The 17983-nt window shown below is 50.1% G+C and overlaps 1 protein-coding gene across 1 annotated transcript; it reads right to left on the bottom strand.

Annotated features, from left to right (window-relative positions):
• Positions 1-917: 917 nt before the first annotated feature.
• Positions 918-17342, bottom strand: LOC103763052 (ligand of Numb protein X 2). Its single transcript, XM_008929762.3, has 9 exons — positions 16888-17342; positions 14169-14395; positions 12609-12805; positions 10882-11247; positions 8774-8956; positions 7557-7731; positions 7175-7385; positions 3009-3167; positions 918-1958 (listed from the first exon to the last, which is right to left on the bottom strand). The coding sequence occupies exons 1-9, from the start codon at positions 17286-17288 to the stop codon at positions 1823-1825; spliced, it is 2055 nt and encodes a 684-aa protein (XP_008928010.2). The 5' UTR covers positions 17289-17342; the 3' UTR covers positions 918-1822.
• Between the last annotated feature and the right edge of the window lie 641 nt (positions 17343-17983).

The following is a 17983-nucleotide window of genomic DNA, read 5'->3' as shown; positions in this document are numbered from 1 at the left end:
CCTTCTGCAGCTCCTGCTCCCTCCCATTGCCCAGCAGCTCTTCCTCCTGCCCATCAGCCACTGGCACGTGGTGCAGGCAGGAGGAATGGCCCTCTCTGTACACCAATATTTACTGTTCCACCCCAGGCACAGGTTCTGAACATTGATTGGAAAGAGACAAAACATTGCTTCAGGTTTTCGTGTTCCTTTGTGTCCGAGCAAAGGTCGAGGAGGAGTTTTCCTGTGTGAATGATTTTGCTCTCAGCATTCTCAGGGAACCACGACTGTGCTGTCAGAGTCCCAGGGGTGTTTGTCAGCCAGAGGGAGGCTGTTGTGGGGCTGGATCCCGAACTGTTGCTGTGTGCTGGCTCTGGGAACAGCCCTGCTGTGCCTGCCTGGAGCTCCAGCGCGGGCAGTGGGGGTCCTGTGTGTGCAGGGGCCAGGGCCAGCTCTGCAGCAGCCCCAGGGGCAGCCTCGCTCAGCCAGGAACGGGCTCCACCTGCAGGGGCACTGCAGGGAGTTCAGCATTTCGCCAGAGGGGACTCTTGATTCGTACAAAGCTGGTCCTGTAAAAGGTGCAGCAGAGGCAGCAGGAGAGGGGAGACCTCTCAGTGCAGCCCGGTTTGAGAAGGACCTGTCACTGCTCCTGCTCACTAAGGACCTGCTGGAAGAGGATGAGTTGCTTCAGGTGGAGCTTGAAAGGAGGAACGTGGCAGGCTGTCAGGACAACCCCCCTGGCCCAGCTCCAGCTCTGCAGGTACATTTCCCCTGTGCAGAGGGTGTGAACTGAAGCCAGGCCGGGCACTGTCCTGGAGGGACTTCCTGCTGCCCTGGGTACAAAGTGGCCAAGAAGCAATGGCCCTTGGAGCCTCCCTGGTCCAGTGAGTTGGTATTTGGCTCCAGCTGTGAGCGGGATGTGAACAGAACTGCAGATCTGCTCTGCCTGACCATGCAGGGGCTCCTCCCCCTGCCCCAACCCCGCCTTGGGCACTGGGATTGATAAGGGAAAGCCAGGCAGCTGAGAGAATCACAGACAGCATGTGGGACACAGGGTGCTGGTTACAGCCTGTTTACTGAATCACCTGCCTTCTGTGGGAAAAGCTGCTTTATCAAGTCATAAAACCAGGGAAGCTTCTCTGTGAGCCTTGCCATCGCCCTCTGCTAAAGTCACACTCTGCAACATCACATGTCAGTGAAACCACTTCTGCTGCTCCCTTTGAAAGGGGTTCTTTAAGCAGTTTAAATTGTCCATTTGCAATAAATCAGTGGAGTTGGCAGGATCCTAAACCAGGATTTATGACAGGACCTTCGTACGGGTCAACACAGCCCCACCATCCTGCCCCAGCAGCTCTTCAGGTGCCAGCTCTGAGTTACCATTGGTTTTTTCAATGTATTAACACATTCCCTGGGTTACTGAAACCTGAAAATATCAAGAGTGGGTCCCTGTCCCTACAGAATGATTTATTAGCAGCTCCTAAGAGCCACTGGTTTAACCTGATCAAAATAGGAAAAGGAAAGCTGAGCCCTAAAATCAAGGGAAGTGCCTGACCAGCCTCCAAGGCAGGTTGTGAGAAACGCTGGGAAGAGCTTCCTCTGCAACAGCAACCTAAGGAGTTTTAATGAGCCTGGGAAGCCACAACTGTTGGATTAACTGTTCCTCGGAGTTCAACTGCCAGATTTGGTGACAACCTTGGCACAGGAAAATGTTTTCCACAGGAAGGAAGCAAAGTGTCCTCCCTGGCACTGCCCCGGGAGCAGGAGTGGAGCAGGCCCTGGGTCCATGTGTCCCCCGTGGTGGCAGCTGGTCCCTGATCCCGCAGGCAGTGCTGGATGGTGTGAGCTGTCACACGAGGCTCCCTGGCCAGGACACCACCGTCAGGGTGACTTTGTTGCGCTGCTCCTTCAGCATCGGGATCAGCTCCGCGTTGCTCATTCCGATGGCCGGGACTCCGTTCACGGCCACGATCTCGTCTCCACACCTGGGAGCACAGGACACACTGGGCAGGCTGAGGGAACCCGGAATTGCAGCCCCCAGGGTCAGATCACCCACCCTGAGCCAACGTCACCAACTCCTCCTGGGAGCAGCTTGTTCCCTTGTGAGTCCGAGGGAAGAGAAAGGGAGGACACTGCTGGTGGCAGAGGGAATGGCCCCAGGAGCACAACCAGGGCAGGGACAGCAGAGGGAGAAGCTGCAAGGGCAGGTTTGTGCTGTCCCACACTCCTGACCCAGGTCACTGCTGCAGGTCAGGCACAGTCCCCCAGGGGAGGTGCTCTGCAGGCTGGAGCTGTACTGTCACCCTGCAGCTCAGGACAGCAGGGGCTGAGGGTCCTGTGGGATCTGCCCCTCTGGCACAGCAGCACCTCTAGAGGGCTGGGAGGTGCTGGAACCTCACCCTGGCTCTGATGGGGAGACACATCCCTGTCCTGTCCTCCCACTCCCACTGAGCCCAGTCCTCCCACCACAGCTCTGGCCTCTCCCAGCTCTGAGGAGAGCAAAGCCTGGCTCCCTCCACCCAAACCACAGCCCCTGCAAAGACCAGCCTCTGTCCTTCACAGTCCTGCACTTGCAGCCTATGGGGAGCCAGTTCCTGCTTCCCAGGGATAGCACTGGGGCTCCTCCAGCTCCACTCCTCCCCTCGGGGATTTCTCAGCTGGGCAAAGCTCCACTTAAGTTTCCTTTTATTGCTTCTGTTGGGATACTTCTGCTTACCCAAGAGATATTATATTCTAGAACCTCCAAGATTCATCTCAAACATCCCCTTTCTACTTTTCCCTAATTACTCAATTAAGACCTTTACAGCCCTTTAAAACCTAACTGTTAATTCCTTTTCATTGCACCTTTATGGAGAAACCAAAACACTCCTTAATACAGGACTTGGTTTGTTACGTTTGGCATCAGCATTAACTGTGCAGTTGAGTGTGTAGGAATTACAGTCGTTAACTTTTAGCTGGGCTGGTCTCAAGGGGCAAAGGGAAAACCCCGGGACTGTTTGTGATGCCCCCCAGCCACCCGGGTAGTTCACACCTACTTGAGCTTCCTGTCCCGGAAGGCAGGAGTGCCGGGCACGATGGTTTTGATGAAGAAGGGCTGGTTTCCTTTGCTCTCCTCAAAGCCCCCAACGATGCTGAAGCCCCAGCTCTCCAGGTTCCCTTTACTCAGGACAATATCCTGGCAGAAGTGCAGGTAGCTGTGGCAGAAACAGAGAGAGCTGGTGAGAGCCTTTGAAGGAAAACTGCCTGACTAGAAGCTTCTGATTCCCCTCAGGGAAAGCACATGGATCCAGCTATGTCACAGCCTCATTTTTTTCCAGGATTTGAGACACCCCTTTGCAGGGCTAATTCTAAAATCTGACCATGCCAGACCTTTGGACTCTTTTCTCAGTGTTGTCAGAGTTAAAGAGTTAACAGGAAATTCCCATTCTCTGGAGGGGTCTGTGACCTGAAAGACTCAGGAATACCTTCAGGAATTCTCCCAAGGAACACATGCCCAGTGACAAACTCATGCTAACGGTGAGCAGCAGCTACAGCCACACAATTCCTGAGAGCAGGGCTTGCTGTCCCAGCTGTAAGGGCAGGCAGAGTGCAGGCAGGCACAGGGCAGGCACTGAGCAGCTGTCCAGCCCTGGGAGAGGGCAAACACGGGAGGCAGAGCTGCCTTTCCTCTGCCTGCCAGCTCGGAGCGTGGCCTGTCCTGAGGATGCAGGGTGGCTCTAAGCTGAGAGCTGCCAGGCCCGTTTTTGGCTGCTGGCCACGGAGGTTTGTCTCCTCAGGGAGCCTGGGAATGCGATGTGAAGTGCTCAGCAGCACTTGCTGCCCAGGGTGGCACAGCGACACAAAGCCTTGGCCAGGCAGGGAGGGGTGGCAGGAGCCTCCCGCATGCCCTGGCTGCCACTCAGGGCTCGGTGTGAAACTGCTGCTCCTCACCCCTGAGCTGTTCCAGCAGCTAAGCTTTTCCTAATAAACATTTTTGCCTCGAGGGCTTCGCTGGAGCCGTTTGCAGAGGAGTTTCAGATTTCAAAAGCCTTCTCAGTTCACTTCTCACCAGGAGAAAGATCCAATTATCTACTTCAAACTGTTTACTTTGGTAGGAGTTTTTCACACATAAACACACATAATCCAGCTCCAGCTTACTGATTCCTCCGTGGATTCCTTCCACAGGTACCACACAAGTGCAAAAACAGCTCTGAGACACATCTGGGGCAAATAAACAGCCCTGAGAGCAAGAGGGGCAAGTGCACAGAATGGAAATCAAAGCATCAGACATAAAGGCAGTTTGCTAGAAATCAGTTTTCAGTACAAAAGAAGAGGTTTCAGGAAGGGAAACATTAATTTAGTATTATGTAAAATGACTGTGGGAAAAGAATTGAGGACTTTAGGGAAGGTGGAGGTGCCGGTTTTACAGTGCCAAGCCCGATGCTGAGCTGGCACTTCCTCAGCCCTTTGGGAGTTTGGAGTGTGCAGCTCCAGCAGGGCCCAGGCAGGAGCACCACGGTGGTGTGGGAAGAGCTCGAACTTCGTGTCCCTGTCTTGGACAAACCAGGGAAGAAGGCAGGAGGAAAACTGCTTTTCCACCCCCAGGAGTTACCCATAAGCCATACTGTGCACAGTTACTGTTTTCAAGAAGCAAAGGTTTTACAGAGAAAAGATACATCAGTCTGTGACCTTGGTATTTCTGGTACCTTTAGGGTGCAGTGTTTAGGACACAGACCCCCTCCAAACCAGCATTTGAGATGGTATTTTGTACTGCCTATGGCTGGTATTGATTTAACATAATACCGTCAAGAAATCAAAGTTTCTTGCTCTATCTGTGACGAACAAGCAGCAGCAATAAATGGTAGTAAACCACTGGAACCCTCTCTGCTACCAGTTAACGCAAAGAATGGAGGGCAGTGAGTTTATGAGGACAGCAGGTTTGCATTACAAGACAAGAAATGCCAGCCCTTGGGTCAGCACAGCCAAGGAGTTGCTCCCCAGGGTCCCAAAGAGGGCACAGGACCAGGGCTGTCCTCTCTCTCTCTCTCTCTTTCTCTCTCTCTCCTAAAACCCACAGCAGTGCCTGGCACAGAACCCAGGCCAGGCTGCAGGGGCTCCACTGTCACAGCACATCCCCAGGAGTGCCCAGGTGGCAGCTTTTGACAGAAACAGGGACCACAGATCAAGAATCAAAGCCTGAGTTAAGCACTGTGGGCTCAAGTGCTGCAACAACCAGATATACTTCCCTAGTTTGGGTTCAAACTAGAAAGAAATACATTCCTCTAGAAACAAAGGGATATTTCTGCTGGATCAGAGGAATAACTTAAAAAATAAAAGCTGAACAAACCCAAAATTGCACATGCAATAAGCATTAAACTCTCCCACTGCACTGCAGAAGGTTCTGGCACACTGAGGCCCTTCAGCAGGGCAGCCCAAAGGAACAGGTGCCACTGCTGAGGACACAGGGGCAGTTTGGGCACACTGCAGGGGATTCCTGCAGTGCAGGGTCAGGGTGGCACACGTGGGGTCTGTGCAATGGGCTCCTCTGCAGCACTGCAGGGTCAGTCCTGTCCCAAGGAAACCCAGCTCGGGGGGGGGGTGACCCCAAACACTGCAGGGGGACACTGGAGGGATCCTCATTTCAGCTGCACCTCCCTGAAACCCCAGGTAGCATTGCCAGGGGACCAACAGCGGTGTCTGTGGGTCACCAGCCAGTTCCTACCAGGTCTGACTGCGAGCACATGGGAAAAGGAGTGAGGAAGCACAGGAATTTTTATTGTTGGAAACAAGGAAGAAGATTTGGTGAGTTCTTGAAATGAAATGACCTCACCAGGTGCCTTCTGAAAACCCTCACGACCAGAACTGTACACAAGGACAGGGGCTGGAATTTGGGCTGGAGCAAAAGGAAGAGAAGAGCAGAAAGGGCACCTGAAATCCTGCTCCAGGTCCAGTCACAGTCAAAGGAAGGGGGGCAACATTAACACCAGCAGCAAAGAATATCAAACAATGTATTAAATGGCAGGGAATGCCAGGAGACTCCTGAAATGAGGGCAGGTGATCCACGAGCAGAGAGGGATTCCAGTCCCTGGAGCAGAACAGGGTGTGGTGAAGCTGCAGGTCACCCACATCCAAAGAAACTGGGAAAAAGGAAGAAAGGAAGAAGTACAGCCAGGTTCTGTCTTGCTCTAGTGCTGCAGGAGCACCCCTGAGGAACACACAAAGGCATCTGAGGGTTTGTGCTCTAGTTTGGGCTCAGCTCAGGGCTGCTTCCCACTAGACCTGCCCAGCACAGACAGGGATTCCTGGGAGAGCAGAGGGAATGGAAGGAGAGTGCTGAGCACAGGCCAAGTTACAGTCACTCCAGACACAAAAGCCCTTCCTTGGGCTGGTTTGTTCAGCATTTACAGGCTGCTAAGTAACTCAGGGGTAACACAACAGAGCCTTTGTCAAGTGTTTCTTCTTTCAGGTGCCTCAAGAAACAAGGCTGTAAATAATCCAGGCTTCCCACAGAAGGGTTTGGCTTTACTCTTCCACGTGCATCTCCTGCACAATCCTCCTCTAGTCACTGGGATGACAACAGGCTCTGCCTTTCGCAGCTCAGTTGATTTTGGTGCAACTGCACAAGTGAGCAAACCAGACTTTCGCCTTTCCAGGAAGTCTTAGTGCTGTCACCTGGAACGTCCCGTGATGCTGCTAAAAGCTGTGCTCAATCTGTGCTCCAAAGCCTTGCAGCAGGAAAACTCAGCTATTCAGAATCATTTCTGCTTCATGCTAAAGATAACACAATTACAACAGCCAAGAAGAACAGACTGAAAGAATGTCTGCCCCTAAGTGAGATGAGCAGATTAGAAACTACCAAACAGTTCCAGGGTCTGGCTTGTGTGAGGAGATCTAGAAGGGGAATTCAGTTAATACCAGAACAGGGGCCGGATCAAACATTGACTATTTCTCTTTGAAAACAGGGGCTTCAGGAGCTTCTACCACACGGTTACTGTCCCACAGGAGTGGGGCAATGATGGGTCACACCATAAAAGCTGTGGAAGTTTCTTATGCATTCATTACACTGTGATCTCATTGGCAAGCAAGGCTTCCCACCGCCTCACAGCTAAATGGGAATGCCAGCAATGCTTCCAAGGTAGTCAACAAAGCAATTAATTCCCAGTGTTTGAGTGAAAGTCAGGCCTGTGATTACCTGCTCTGCACAGCCGCTGAACACACATACCTGGGCAGTCCCAGCCATGTGATCCAGAGGGGGGACCAGCTGAATCCCTGCTCCCTGACGTCCAGGGGTGCCTCTGGCGAGTTGAGGGAAAGGATTTCCAAGGCTTTCAGTGTGACTGAGTGGGAAGCAGCATTAGATTTCAGTGCTGCCACAGCTTCATAATAGTTCAGATGAGTCAAATCAATGCCATTGATGCTCAAAAGTACATCTCCTGTTGATGAAATAAAAAGGGACTATTATAGACCTTCTGCTTCGAAGCCCGTTTCTGCCTCAAGGTGTCACGTGGAATCCTGTTTCCAGCCTCACTTTGGTGTCCAAGTCCAACTTTCACTGAAAAAAAACCCCATTTCCAAAAGGATAAAGGGTCCCAGAGCCTCCTTACCTCTCTTGATTCTGCCATCCCTGAAGAGGCACCCGATGGGCTGCACACTCGTTACATAAATAGGGAGCTTGTTTTTGTTATCTCTTCCACCTCCAATTGTTATTCCTAAAGATTCCTTCGGTTCCTTTTTGATTGCAACTGTCTTTTCATGACTTGCATATCCCTGAGGTAAATCCTACAAAGGAATGACAGCACAAAATGCAGCTTCAGTAATGTAATCAACACAAGAACCCAGACCTGGGAGATAACCACAGAACATTTATCTGTTATCCAGAACATTCCAGCAGTGTTGCTGGGTGGCAAAGTCAGCTCCCCATGTCTTTGCTCTGGGTGGAAATGCAGAGTAGTGTTTCCCTGGTGAGCCAGCAGGACCAGGGCAGTGCTGTCCTGGTGTTCCCACATCCATTTTGCTGTGGAGATGCTCACTGAGGAAGATAATTTTACACTGAGGAAAAGCTTTGAACTCATTTCAAGGCCATTCCTATCAAGCAATCAAGCTCTGACTAAGTGTTGAGGTTGCAGTGAGAGCACACATTAGAGCACAGGCTGTACAAACAGTATGGAAATGTTCCTGCAGGATTAAATCAAGGAACCACACTCCCTGTATGACAGCTACCTACGGGACTCAGGGACACTCAAACACACAAGCCTAAGCACATGCAGCAAGTTTTCTCACCCAACTGGAAGTTCTAAACACAGAGTAACTCTCTCCTGGTACACTAGGCTGGTGATTCTCCTCTGGCTCATGGTGCCTTCTGTGTTGCACAAACACACTGCAGCCTCAGAGCACCAGTGTCCTCTGGGATTCTGCTCCTGCACCATAAAGGCCTCTGGCCCCACACCAGCATCACCTGGGTCAGTGCAACACCCCGAACATGTGGGGCTTGGAAGGTGTGGAGAAGCAAGTCTCAAGCAACACATGAATGGTGAATTCCTCATTGCCCTTTCCAGACAAGAAAGGATTAAACACCAGTTCTGCATCCACATGAGAGATGCTGAAGAAATTTTGACACCTTTTCCCTTAAAATGATGTTTCCCAGCAGATGACAAACTGGTTCTCCAATACCAAAAGCCACAAACCTGCTGCTTTTCAACAGGTCAAGTAGCAATGGAGCTGCTGCTCAGCCTTACAGGATAAGTCAGCACTGCAGAGCAAACACAGCCCCTCTGCTGGGCCAGGAACAAGCAGCCCTTCTGCCCTCCTTTGCCAGCCTGACCTTCTGGTAGGTGGATTTCCGTCTGTAGTGGTTCTGGTCCAGCCGCCTCCGGTGGTGGACAGGGCTGCCCCCACTGCTGCTGCTGCTGCTGCTGCTGTTGGAGGAGCTGCCATCCTCTGCTGGCTCTGGCAGCTGCACCCCGGGCTGCCTCAGGATCACAAAGTTCACTCTGGATTCAGTGGTCTGCCAGGAGAAACCAAGAGTGAAAAATAAATGAGCAGTTAGGGACAGCCCCTGCCATTCTCCTGGGGAAAGAGAAGGGTTGGCATTAATCCCCACAGAGTCTGGAACAGCTCCTTGACATGCTGCAAAGTCTTTTGTGAAGAGCCAGGGAATGCTGTTGGAAGAAGAGGATTGGCAAACACTAGCCAGAAGGAACAGGAGGAGAGGCAGGCTTCACTCATTCCCCCCTCTCCAACAAATGCCAAGCAAGAGAAGTTGGAAAGGGATGATTAACTCCTCCACTTGAGTACAAATAGCCAAAATGACATATTGTGTTGTGATCCAAGGTGAGCAGAGCTGAAACACTGACTGGGCCACACCATTGTCGTGACGAGCACTGGAGGCTTTCCTTTCATTGTAAAGAAACTTCTTCAAGCTCTTTCCCTCCCAGCCTGTGCTCTCCATTGTTCCACATCTCCCAGCCATTTTTCCCCCAGAGTACCTGAAGACACGACCTCTGCTCTGAGTCTGCTGCCAATTAAACACTTAACCAGCTGTATGTCTGGCCTTGGCAGAACTACAGGGGAAGTCCCCACTGTTGTTACTGCTCTTCTGGTTTGGTTTGTTCTTTCAGATCACTTGACAAACCCTTATTGGGAAGGACTCCACTGGGGTAGGGTGGATGTGCTCCCTTGGGTGTTTCCTGCAGGGCATGACAGAAATTCAGTTGCTGCTTCAATTCTTGCCACAGAAGGACCCCATTTTCCTGCTGCCACAGCACACAGGCAGCAGGGAATTCCCTGGCCTTGGAAGAGAGACTTTTTAAGTTACATTTAACCAAGAATTGGAGTTAGCCCTCAGAAGAACAGATAACGTTTGGAAAACTGTCACAGTTTTACAAAAATATTACTTCAAAAGGATTTAATCCCCAAACCTAATGAAGCCAGTTCTGAGACTTCGGTGACTGGTTCCAGTGGGATGAGACAGAGTTCCTCTTCTGGGAATTGTGTGTCCACATTGCAACAGAAATACAGCAGCACTTGTGGGATGCAAACAAGTTCTAAGAGGCCAAAGAATGGAATCACATATTTAACATGAAAAGGGATCCATGCACTGTGCTCCTCTGATTGCCAGGAAGAGAACTGGTTCTCCCTCAGCACTGACCTCACATCCTTTTGGGATATAAACAGTGTCATGAGATGTATTGTGTCAGGATCCTCAGATAAAACCTCAAACTGGAGGTACTTGCCTAGGAGATAAAGAACTTAAACTGATCTATGTGATATCTGCTGCACACGAGCAACCCTTAATCCTTTCACCAAAATTCCTTGCCCATGCTTTCCCCAAAACATTTGGCATGCTGCAACAGCAGCAATTCCTCATTGTACAGGGGAAGACCACCCCTCCTCTATCCATTTAGCATCTTGGAATGTTTTCGGTCTGAGGGGCCCCACGTTGTTTTCTAGACTCTTCCCAAATACAGGGAAAATGGGGAGAAAGGGCTTCAAATCAGCCCGAAGGGTTTTGTTCTGTGCTGCCAGCCCATCACAGCTCCCAACAAGCACCTTCCCTCTGTTTGAATCACAAAGGGCCGCCCTGATCCCTGCCCTATGAATCCACACAGTGCAGACAACATTCCCTCTGCAGGAAAGGCTGCAAACAGCACCAAGGAGATCCAATCACCTCGGATGAACCACTGAGCCATGAGCCACTGCCTGGCCCCAGAGCTGTCAGAGTGACTCACAGTGATACACACTCTTCATGTTTGTCTTCATGTGGAAGTGGTGATCCCACACATCCGCAGGGAAGTCACTTTCCCAAAGAGATATTTGAAGGAATGCAGGTTGCTCCTGTGTGTTCTGCCAGCCCTTGGGTCAGAACAGGAGCCCTGCCATCAGCCAAAGAGCTGCAGAGCATTCCCATCCACATCTTACACCTGAGCTCACCTGGATGATCTGTGCTGCGGCCTCAGGTGTCCCTTGCCTCAGATCCTGCCCATTTATTGACAGCACTCTGTCATTCCGACTCAGCCTCCCATTTTTGGCTGCCAAACCTCCCTCTAAGAGATCCAGAATAAAAATCCCAGCCTCGTCAGTCTTCCTGATCAGTTTGATTCCCAAGGGTTCGGAGCGGTCTCTCTTGATCAAGGTGACGTGGATCACTTCCCGGTTTGCAGAACTGGAATCCTGCTGTGCAGTCTTGTTGGAAAAGCCCTTTTCCTGCAGGACCATGAGGTGGAGAACAGGGCCTGGGTGGCGCAGGAAGGAGACAGCCTGACAGTGAGTCACACTGCTGATGTTGACACCATTCACCTGAGAGACAAACACAGCACAGGCTCTAATCAGGATCCGTGGAATCTGGGCTCTGTGCACAGGGTGGGACATCACCCAGCTGGAGCAGGATGTCAGACTCCCTGTTCAAGGCTCTAACTGCAGCAGCTGCTTCTGAGGCACATCAGAGAGCAGTTTTCTCAAAAAGAATGAAGAAAGCTGCAGATGAAGTTAGACAGTAATTGCTGGTGATTAACTGAGGGCAGGGAGAGATAGGACACCTCACATACCAACAAACCTAACACTGCAAAGTGTTCAGTCATTCCTTCCATCCCTTGGCAACTTTCCCTTAACTTCCAGCCTTCAGTACAGACTTGGAAAAGGCTCAAATTGAAGGCTGCCTATCCTCCCTTTTAAGCTGAGGAGTGGTCCACAGTCCACAAGCTTCTGGAATCACCTGGCTAATGACGTTGTTACCAAGGTAACCCTGAGAGTTCTCACTTTGTCAGTTGTCACGTAAGACTCTGTGAAGTCTTTTGGGACTAAGTGTGGGGACCTGCCTATTAACACCTAGCCGAGACTGAGACATGTACAATCCCACTGGATAACAGAGAAGTTACTCCAGTGGTCTCCCTAAGGAACCAGGTCAGAGATGGGATCAGCCACTTGTGCATGTGGGGCTGCCACTCCTTCATGGAACCACAGTCATGGAATATCCTGAGCTGGAAGGGACCCACGAGGATTATCCAGTCCAACTCCTGGCCCTGCACAGGACCATCCCCAGGAGTCCCACCGTGTGTGGGCATCAGGAAGGATCCCACAGGACAGTGAGGTCCTCGTGGCCTGTCAAATGCCTGGGCAGCCAGGGCTGGAAGTGTCCCCTCCCTGCTGCACAAAGCTGGTGTCCCCTTGGTCCCCCACTGCCACACAGGTGACTAACCTGGGAACTCCCCTGACTGTGGGCTGGTGCTCTGCATTGCTCACATCACATGTCTAATGCTCACTTCACTCATAAGGTCACTTTGGACCTGCCCGTGGAGAACATGCAGCTTAAGCAACGTGGGAAAACAAGCAATTATGAGACTTCCTGACTAGAGCGTCGCCCTTTGGAGAGAAACGGAGCTACTGCGTGAAAATTACCAGATAGAAATCTTCCACTTTATCCAAAATGGTCTAAATTTAGACCATCAAATATGCAAGGGAAATATGAGTGTGCCTGTAAGGAGCCACAAAGTCTGCTCCTCAGCCCCAGCAGATACACAATGCTGCTGACACACAGGTCTGATCAGTGCTTTAAAACCCTCAGCTGTGGAAATTTCCCAGTTTTTCCTGGCAGCTCTCCTCCCCCAGCCCTCATGTCAAGTCAGGAGTAGCAATGGCACTACCAGTGGGGTTTTTCCTACCTCCAGAATATGGTCCCCAGGTGCTATTCTCCCATCTGCAGCAATCACAGAGTCCCGCAGCACTTCCTGAACAACAATGTTCCCCAGTGGGGTGTCTTTACCCCCCACAATCCTTATCCCCAGCTCCTCCTCCAGGTCTTCTCGGTGGATTTCAATGGTGGTGGTTTCAGCCACAAGACTCGTTCTGTGAGGGAGGTCTGCTTGAGGAAAGTGAAGAGAAAAAACAACACATTCATAGAATTTTCCTTCTTGTAGCACCACAAGATTCATACCCCTGGCAGGCTGTGTTCAAAGCCTGGAGGGAAAGCAGCTATCAGGAGACAAAAGGTCAGATGAAAGGCTTAAAAACCCTCTGTTTCTTTACAGTTCCTCCAGAATGCTTCCCATTTTCTCCTAGCTTATGCTGAATTCAAACTCTTTATTATTATGGCTTGAGTTCTATTAAAGGGCATTCAGTATGTTTTGGCTACTCTTTAGAGGTGTATTTTCCTCCTGCGACAGCTGTCCTGCTAGAAGCACACACATAGCAAATTCCAATTTCCATGATGCCCATTAGGGAAGGGGACTACCCAGTAATTACTGCTCTGCTGCTGCAGTGACTTTACCATAGGCACCTCACCGCAACTTCCTTCCTCTAATTTCCTCTGCTCCTCTTTTCCCAGTCCCCCTGTAAAACAGGAGTCATGTTTGGCTATTTCCCAGCATCCTGAGGATGAAGCAATGCCTCACTTTGAAGATGAGAGTAGTTGTTAGCAGGTCCTATTGAATCTCCCAGCACTGGGCCGTTCAGGCAGCCCAGCACGGACACAGCCCAGAGCGCTGCTTGGCAGGGTGAAGGGCACTTGTCACCAAACCTGCTCCAAGTGCACTTGAGGAGAAGCCAAGAGAGAAGTGAAGTGACCTGTGTGCTACCTCTGTCCCAGGCACAGCAGTTGTCAGCTCCAGCTCACTTGGAAGCTGAGAGTAACTTTGAAAGAGGCACAGGGATTTCCATGCTGCTGCCTCCTAACAGGGCTTGAGACAAGCGGGGCTATACTGGAGATGGTTATTTTATCTGCAAGGCTTTCAGAACTGACTATTAATCCAAACCCTAACTTATGCTGTAAAAACACACTCACTGCACACCATTAGGGAGGGACTGACCAGGAATATACAGGAAACTGTATATTTAATTTTCCTAACGAGATTAAAAAGAACCTGGAACAGTTCCTAGTTACTAATTATTTGGCTCCACGTTCACATGGACAGGGACTGCCTTTGTTTCTGCAAAGAATTCTGCAAATACTCGCTGCTGTCTAACAGAGGCTCTCCAAATGGTTTTGCTCAGTTCTGTGCTTGCGAGCAGATCCTGCCACCCCTGATGCACATGAACACATCTCCCTTCTGCTCAAGGACAAGCTGAGCAAAGAGATTACTCTGATGGCTGCTAATGGCTGAATAGCATTGAGGATGTCTGAGAGTGTTGGGGACACTTTAGAAACTGAACTGTCTGAGATAATTACCTCATTTTTCTATTATAAAAGATAAATACATAATTACACTTGGGTATCAAACTCTCACCTTCTTCAGTCTCCTCAAAAGCTGGATTAACCAGCCCAGGCTCAGCAGTCCCCAGTGACACCACAGCAGCTCCAGAGCTTTCTGCCACAAGTGATGAGCCTCCACCTGGTACCTCTGCATCCTTGGGTGTGTTTGTCTCCCCCTTGGTGGGAGGATCTTCCTTCCCTTTGGAAATGGGATTCTTTTTCCTCTGTAGTTCAGATTTGTATTTCTTGAACCCGGGACACCTGGAGAGAGATTGTCAGGGTCTGTCAGTGCTGTCCCTGCCTGGATGACCTGGCACATGCAAGCTCTGGCTGACAAATGTATGTTCCAGATCTCACCAGCTGCAATGCTGGTAGCACAGATGCTAAAACTTATTCTCATTTGACCTTCAGCTTCCACCTGTACTAATATCAGCTTAAGAGCAGGCTTGCAGTTTCACTGCTTTCAAAATTATTAAGCAAATTATTTTAAGAAGGAGAACATAAGAGGAATGAGAGTCTCCCTTGCTAAATATTTACCTGGCAAACACTCCACGAAGAGAACAATACTTAAAATATAAGCAAATACTCAGCTCTGACGTTTTAGAGACGACTATGAACTGTATCTTTATGCAAAGAAGGTGGCTCAAGTTTCAAGCTGGGCCTTGAATTAGGCTTTGTTTTTAGCACACAAGAGCAGCAAGGGAGGCTTGTGCATTTTGTTTTGTGGAATGAGCCCTGCCCCTCAGACACACTCCAGCCCCAGCCTCCTCCAGTCCATGCAGTTGATGCCTCTGCCTCAATGAGAGCAATTTAGAGTTTCTAATCCCACTGGGTGCTCCCCACACAGAAGTAATTCTCCATCCAAAATGTTCCCTGTGCTCAAATAAATACACCACAACCAGCCTCTCTCAGCACAAGGGATGAGGAAGAACAAGCTCTTTTATCGTGAGTCCTTAAACAAAAGGTGATGGGTGAGGAGGGTGGTGAATGCAAAATCATCACTTTCAGAGACATGGATAGTATTGGGTGTTTACCACTCACTTTTCAAATTAAACTTGACTATTTACATTCTGGCTAAACAAGTCTCACCCCAGTATTACTTCCTCTGGTTTATTCCTACTCATTTATTCTCCAAGCAGTAAGATGATCCTGAAATTTAATGACAGGAGCTGATTGATCCACTTGTGCCCTCTTTAGATGGCAAGAAAAAAATTCATTTTGCAAATGGCAGAGAAATCCCCTGAGAAAATAAGTTTTTAGATGCTTCTTATTTTCTTAAATCTTCTGCTATCAGTTAATCTCACTTAAAACTGAAAAATAGGAACACCCAAATCCCAGGGAGAGTTTTTAACCCGTTTCTTTCCTCCCCATTTTTCAGTGTGACTAAAGCCACAGCCCAGGTGAAACAGTTTCACTTCCTAGAATACACCCCTCAAGGGAGATACAAACAACTATGAAGTGTATAAGAGAATGATACAGTTTCCAGACAGCTCTCTAAACATTTGAGGGTGCCTCCCTCTCTCCTCACTCTTGTGCCAGAGGGATTAAGGAGTGACAGGAGTTTACTGATAGCAGGGCAGATTTGCAGAGCAGAGGAAGGCCCAGCCCTGGTGTGAGCCATGGCCCCAGCCCTGCAGTCTGAGCACTCGGCCTGGTTACAACCAACCAGGACAAAGGGCTGCTTCGAGAAAAAGGAGATTGTAAACTTCCACTGCTCCAGGGAAAGGGGTACACAAGCACCTTCCAGCACTTCCCCTGCTCTAACATAAGCTCTCAGCTCATGGGGACGAAAGATGAACAAGAACCACCAGGGACTGCAGAGGTATCCCAAGTGTAACTGTTCCCTGCACGTTGCTCAGCTGATTTTTTAAATATGCCACTGCCACTAAAAGCTCCAACACAGCTGAAGGAAACAGCCCCTGGAATTTCTCACTGCCCACTGACAGAACACACGGTGCCAAGGAAGGGCTGCTTCCACCTGCACAGGGTTTGTACTTAGCTCCCTGTCCTGCAATCATTAACCAGGCAAGAACAAGGGTTCAAGTGCCACAGCAACAGCTTTGTCACCTGCACTTCTTTTAAAGCAACATCATTCTGCCTGCCAACAGCTCAACCAGCAGTGGAAGCACTGAAACACAAAAAGTCTCCCTTCCTCTACACAAGAAGGACAGAAACAGAAATGAAAACTAATTTTCATTTTCTTCTCTTTCTTGGAAAAAGAATGAGAAGATAATGGAATTATAAGTAGGTGATTCAGACACTGTGTAATGTGCAGCTTGGAGGGACTTGCATTATTTGAATCAAACACTTATGTATTGCACATCTTAATTGGACCAATTAAACTGGCAACACTGCAGGGTCCCTGGCTTTCAGAGGGCTGACTCTGTGCCTGTCTATCTTCTCTGTGCAAGTGAAACAAGAATAAGCACGTTTATAATCGTTTCAGAGTTGAGTGCCCCAGATCAGGATATACAAACATATTTTTGGTAGGTTTAGTGTCTGCAGAGGAGCTGCAGGTGAGCAGATCACTCTTGGCCTCAGGAGCACGTGTGAGCTGGGCTCGCAACACACACACACACACACACACACACACACACAATTACCCTGTCTGCACACACCCACCTCTGCAGCCTCACCCTCTGTCATCTCTGGTGTCCCACCTTGCCCCAGTTTAGGAGCTGCTCTGAGAGTGGATGTGTCTGCCGAGCAGCACGACAGCCCTGGTGTGACACAAGGACAGAAGGGGACAGCACCTGTTGTGCAGATGAGCCTCCAGCTCACAGCGCTGCATGGTCTGCTGGCACTCGGCCTTGAAGGGACACAGCACAATCAGCTTATCCAGCAGGTTCCGGACCAGCAGGCTGGACTTGTGGCACTGCTGGAAGGAGAGCTTCTTCCTGTCCATGGGGCAGAAGCTGTACTCCTGCATGAAGTTCTCGAGGCACCTGAAGCAGTAGGTGTGCCCGCAGGGGGTGTCCATGGGCTGCAGCAGGGGCTGCAGGCAGATGTGGCAGATGAGCTCATCGTCCACCTCGTCCTGGAAGTTGTAGAGGTGATTGTCCAGCACCAGGTGGGACTGGCCACACTCGGAACACAGCTCAGGCACCTGGGACACATGTTCTTCCAGGGCAGGATCAGCCATGACAGCCAGCATCAGGCACTCCCTCGCTGGGGACACTGCTCATGCAGCAGCTCTGCCACAGGACCTCTGGGGAGAGGGAGAGAGAGACATTTCCAGCCAACTGCCCTCTGGAGAGAGCTAATTAAAAATTAAACTGAATGCCTGCCTTAAGCTTCCTCCCCCTGGAACCTTCACCCCCACTCACCCTCCTGGGGCTCTTCCTTCCGGAACACCCCCATGGATGAACAACCCAGGGATCAGAGAACCAAGGCCCTCGTTCAGCAAAAGGTTTGAGCACGTGAGTAAACTGAAGCTTGAGTTCCTTTCCATACACACCATGACACAGGCCAGACAAACCCTGCCCAACACATGGGCTGGGACAGCTGAGACAAAGCCTGCGTGTTCTCCAGGGAGAACAACCCAGGGAGGGAAGGCAAGGATAACCAAGACAGTAATTTTTAAACTGACAATTTTTCCCTTGCTTTCCAGATTATACCAAATATTTTGAAGATATGTACATTTGGAGACTTCCAGTTGTTTGGATTTTTGTTTCGCTTTTTTTGGGGGGGTGGGGGGATGATGTAAAAGAAGAGGAAGAAATTTCAAAAGAAACTTAAATCTAAACCACATTTCCTTCCTTTTAAGCCCACTCCCTTAAAAAAAATTTGTTTTAACAAACAATGCATTGTTCCCCACTCATCCATGCCTGAGTTCAGCCATGGAAACAA

This window comes from Manacus vitellinus, unplaced genomic scaffold (genome assembly GCF_001715985.3).
Source record: "Manacus vitellinus isolate BGI_N305 unplaced genomic scaffold, ASM171598v3 scaffold_62_pilon, whole genome shotgun sequence".
NCBI lineage: Eukaryota > Metazoa > Chordata > Aves > Passeriformes > Pipridae > Manacus > Manacus vitellinus.
The sequence above is the reverse complement of the archived record's forward strand: the minus strand, read 5'-3'. Positions and strand labels throughout refer to the sequence as shown.

Excerpts from the sequence above, each read along its gene's own strand:
- LOC103763052 (XM_008929762.3), bottom strand. The coding sequence starts at position 17,288 with ATGCTGGCTGTCATGGCTGATCCTGCCCTGGAAGAACATGTGTCCCAG. Across the intron at positions 11,248-12,608 it reads CTGGGGACCATATTCTGGAG|GTGAATGGTGTCAACATCAG; the intron begins GTAGGAAAAACC and ends TTTGTCTCTCAG. Across the intron at positions 7,386-7,556 it reads GGATGGCAGAATCAAGAGAG|GAGATGTACTTTTGAGCATC; the intron begins GTAAGGAGGCTC and ends TTTCATCAACAG.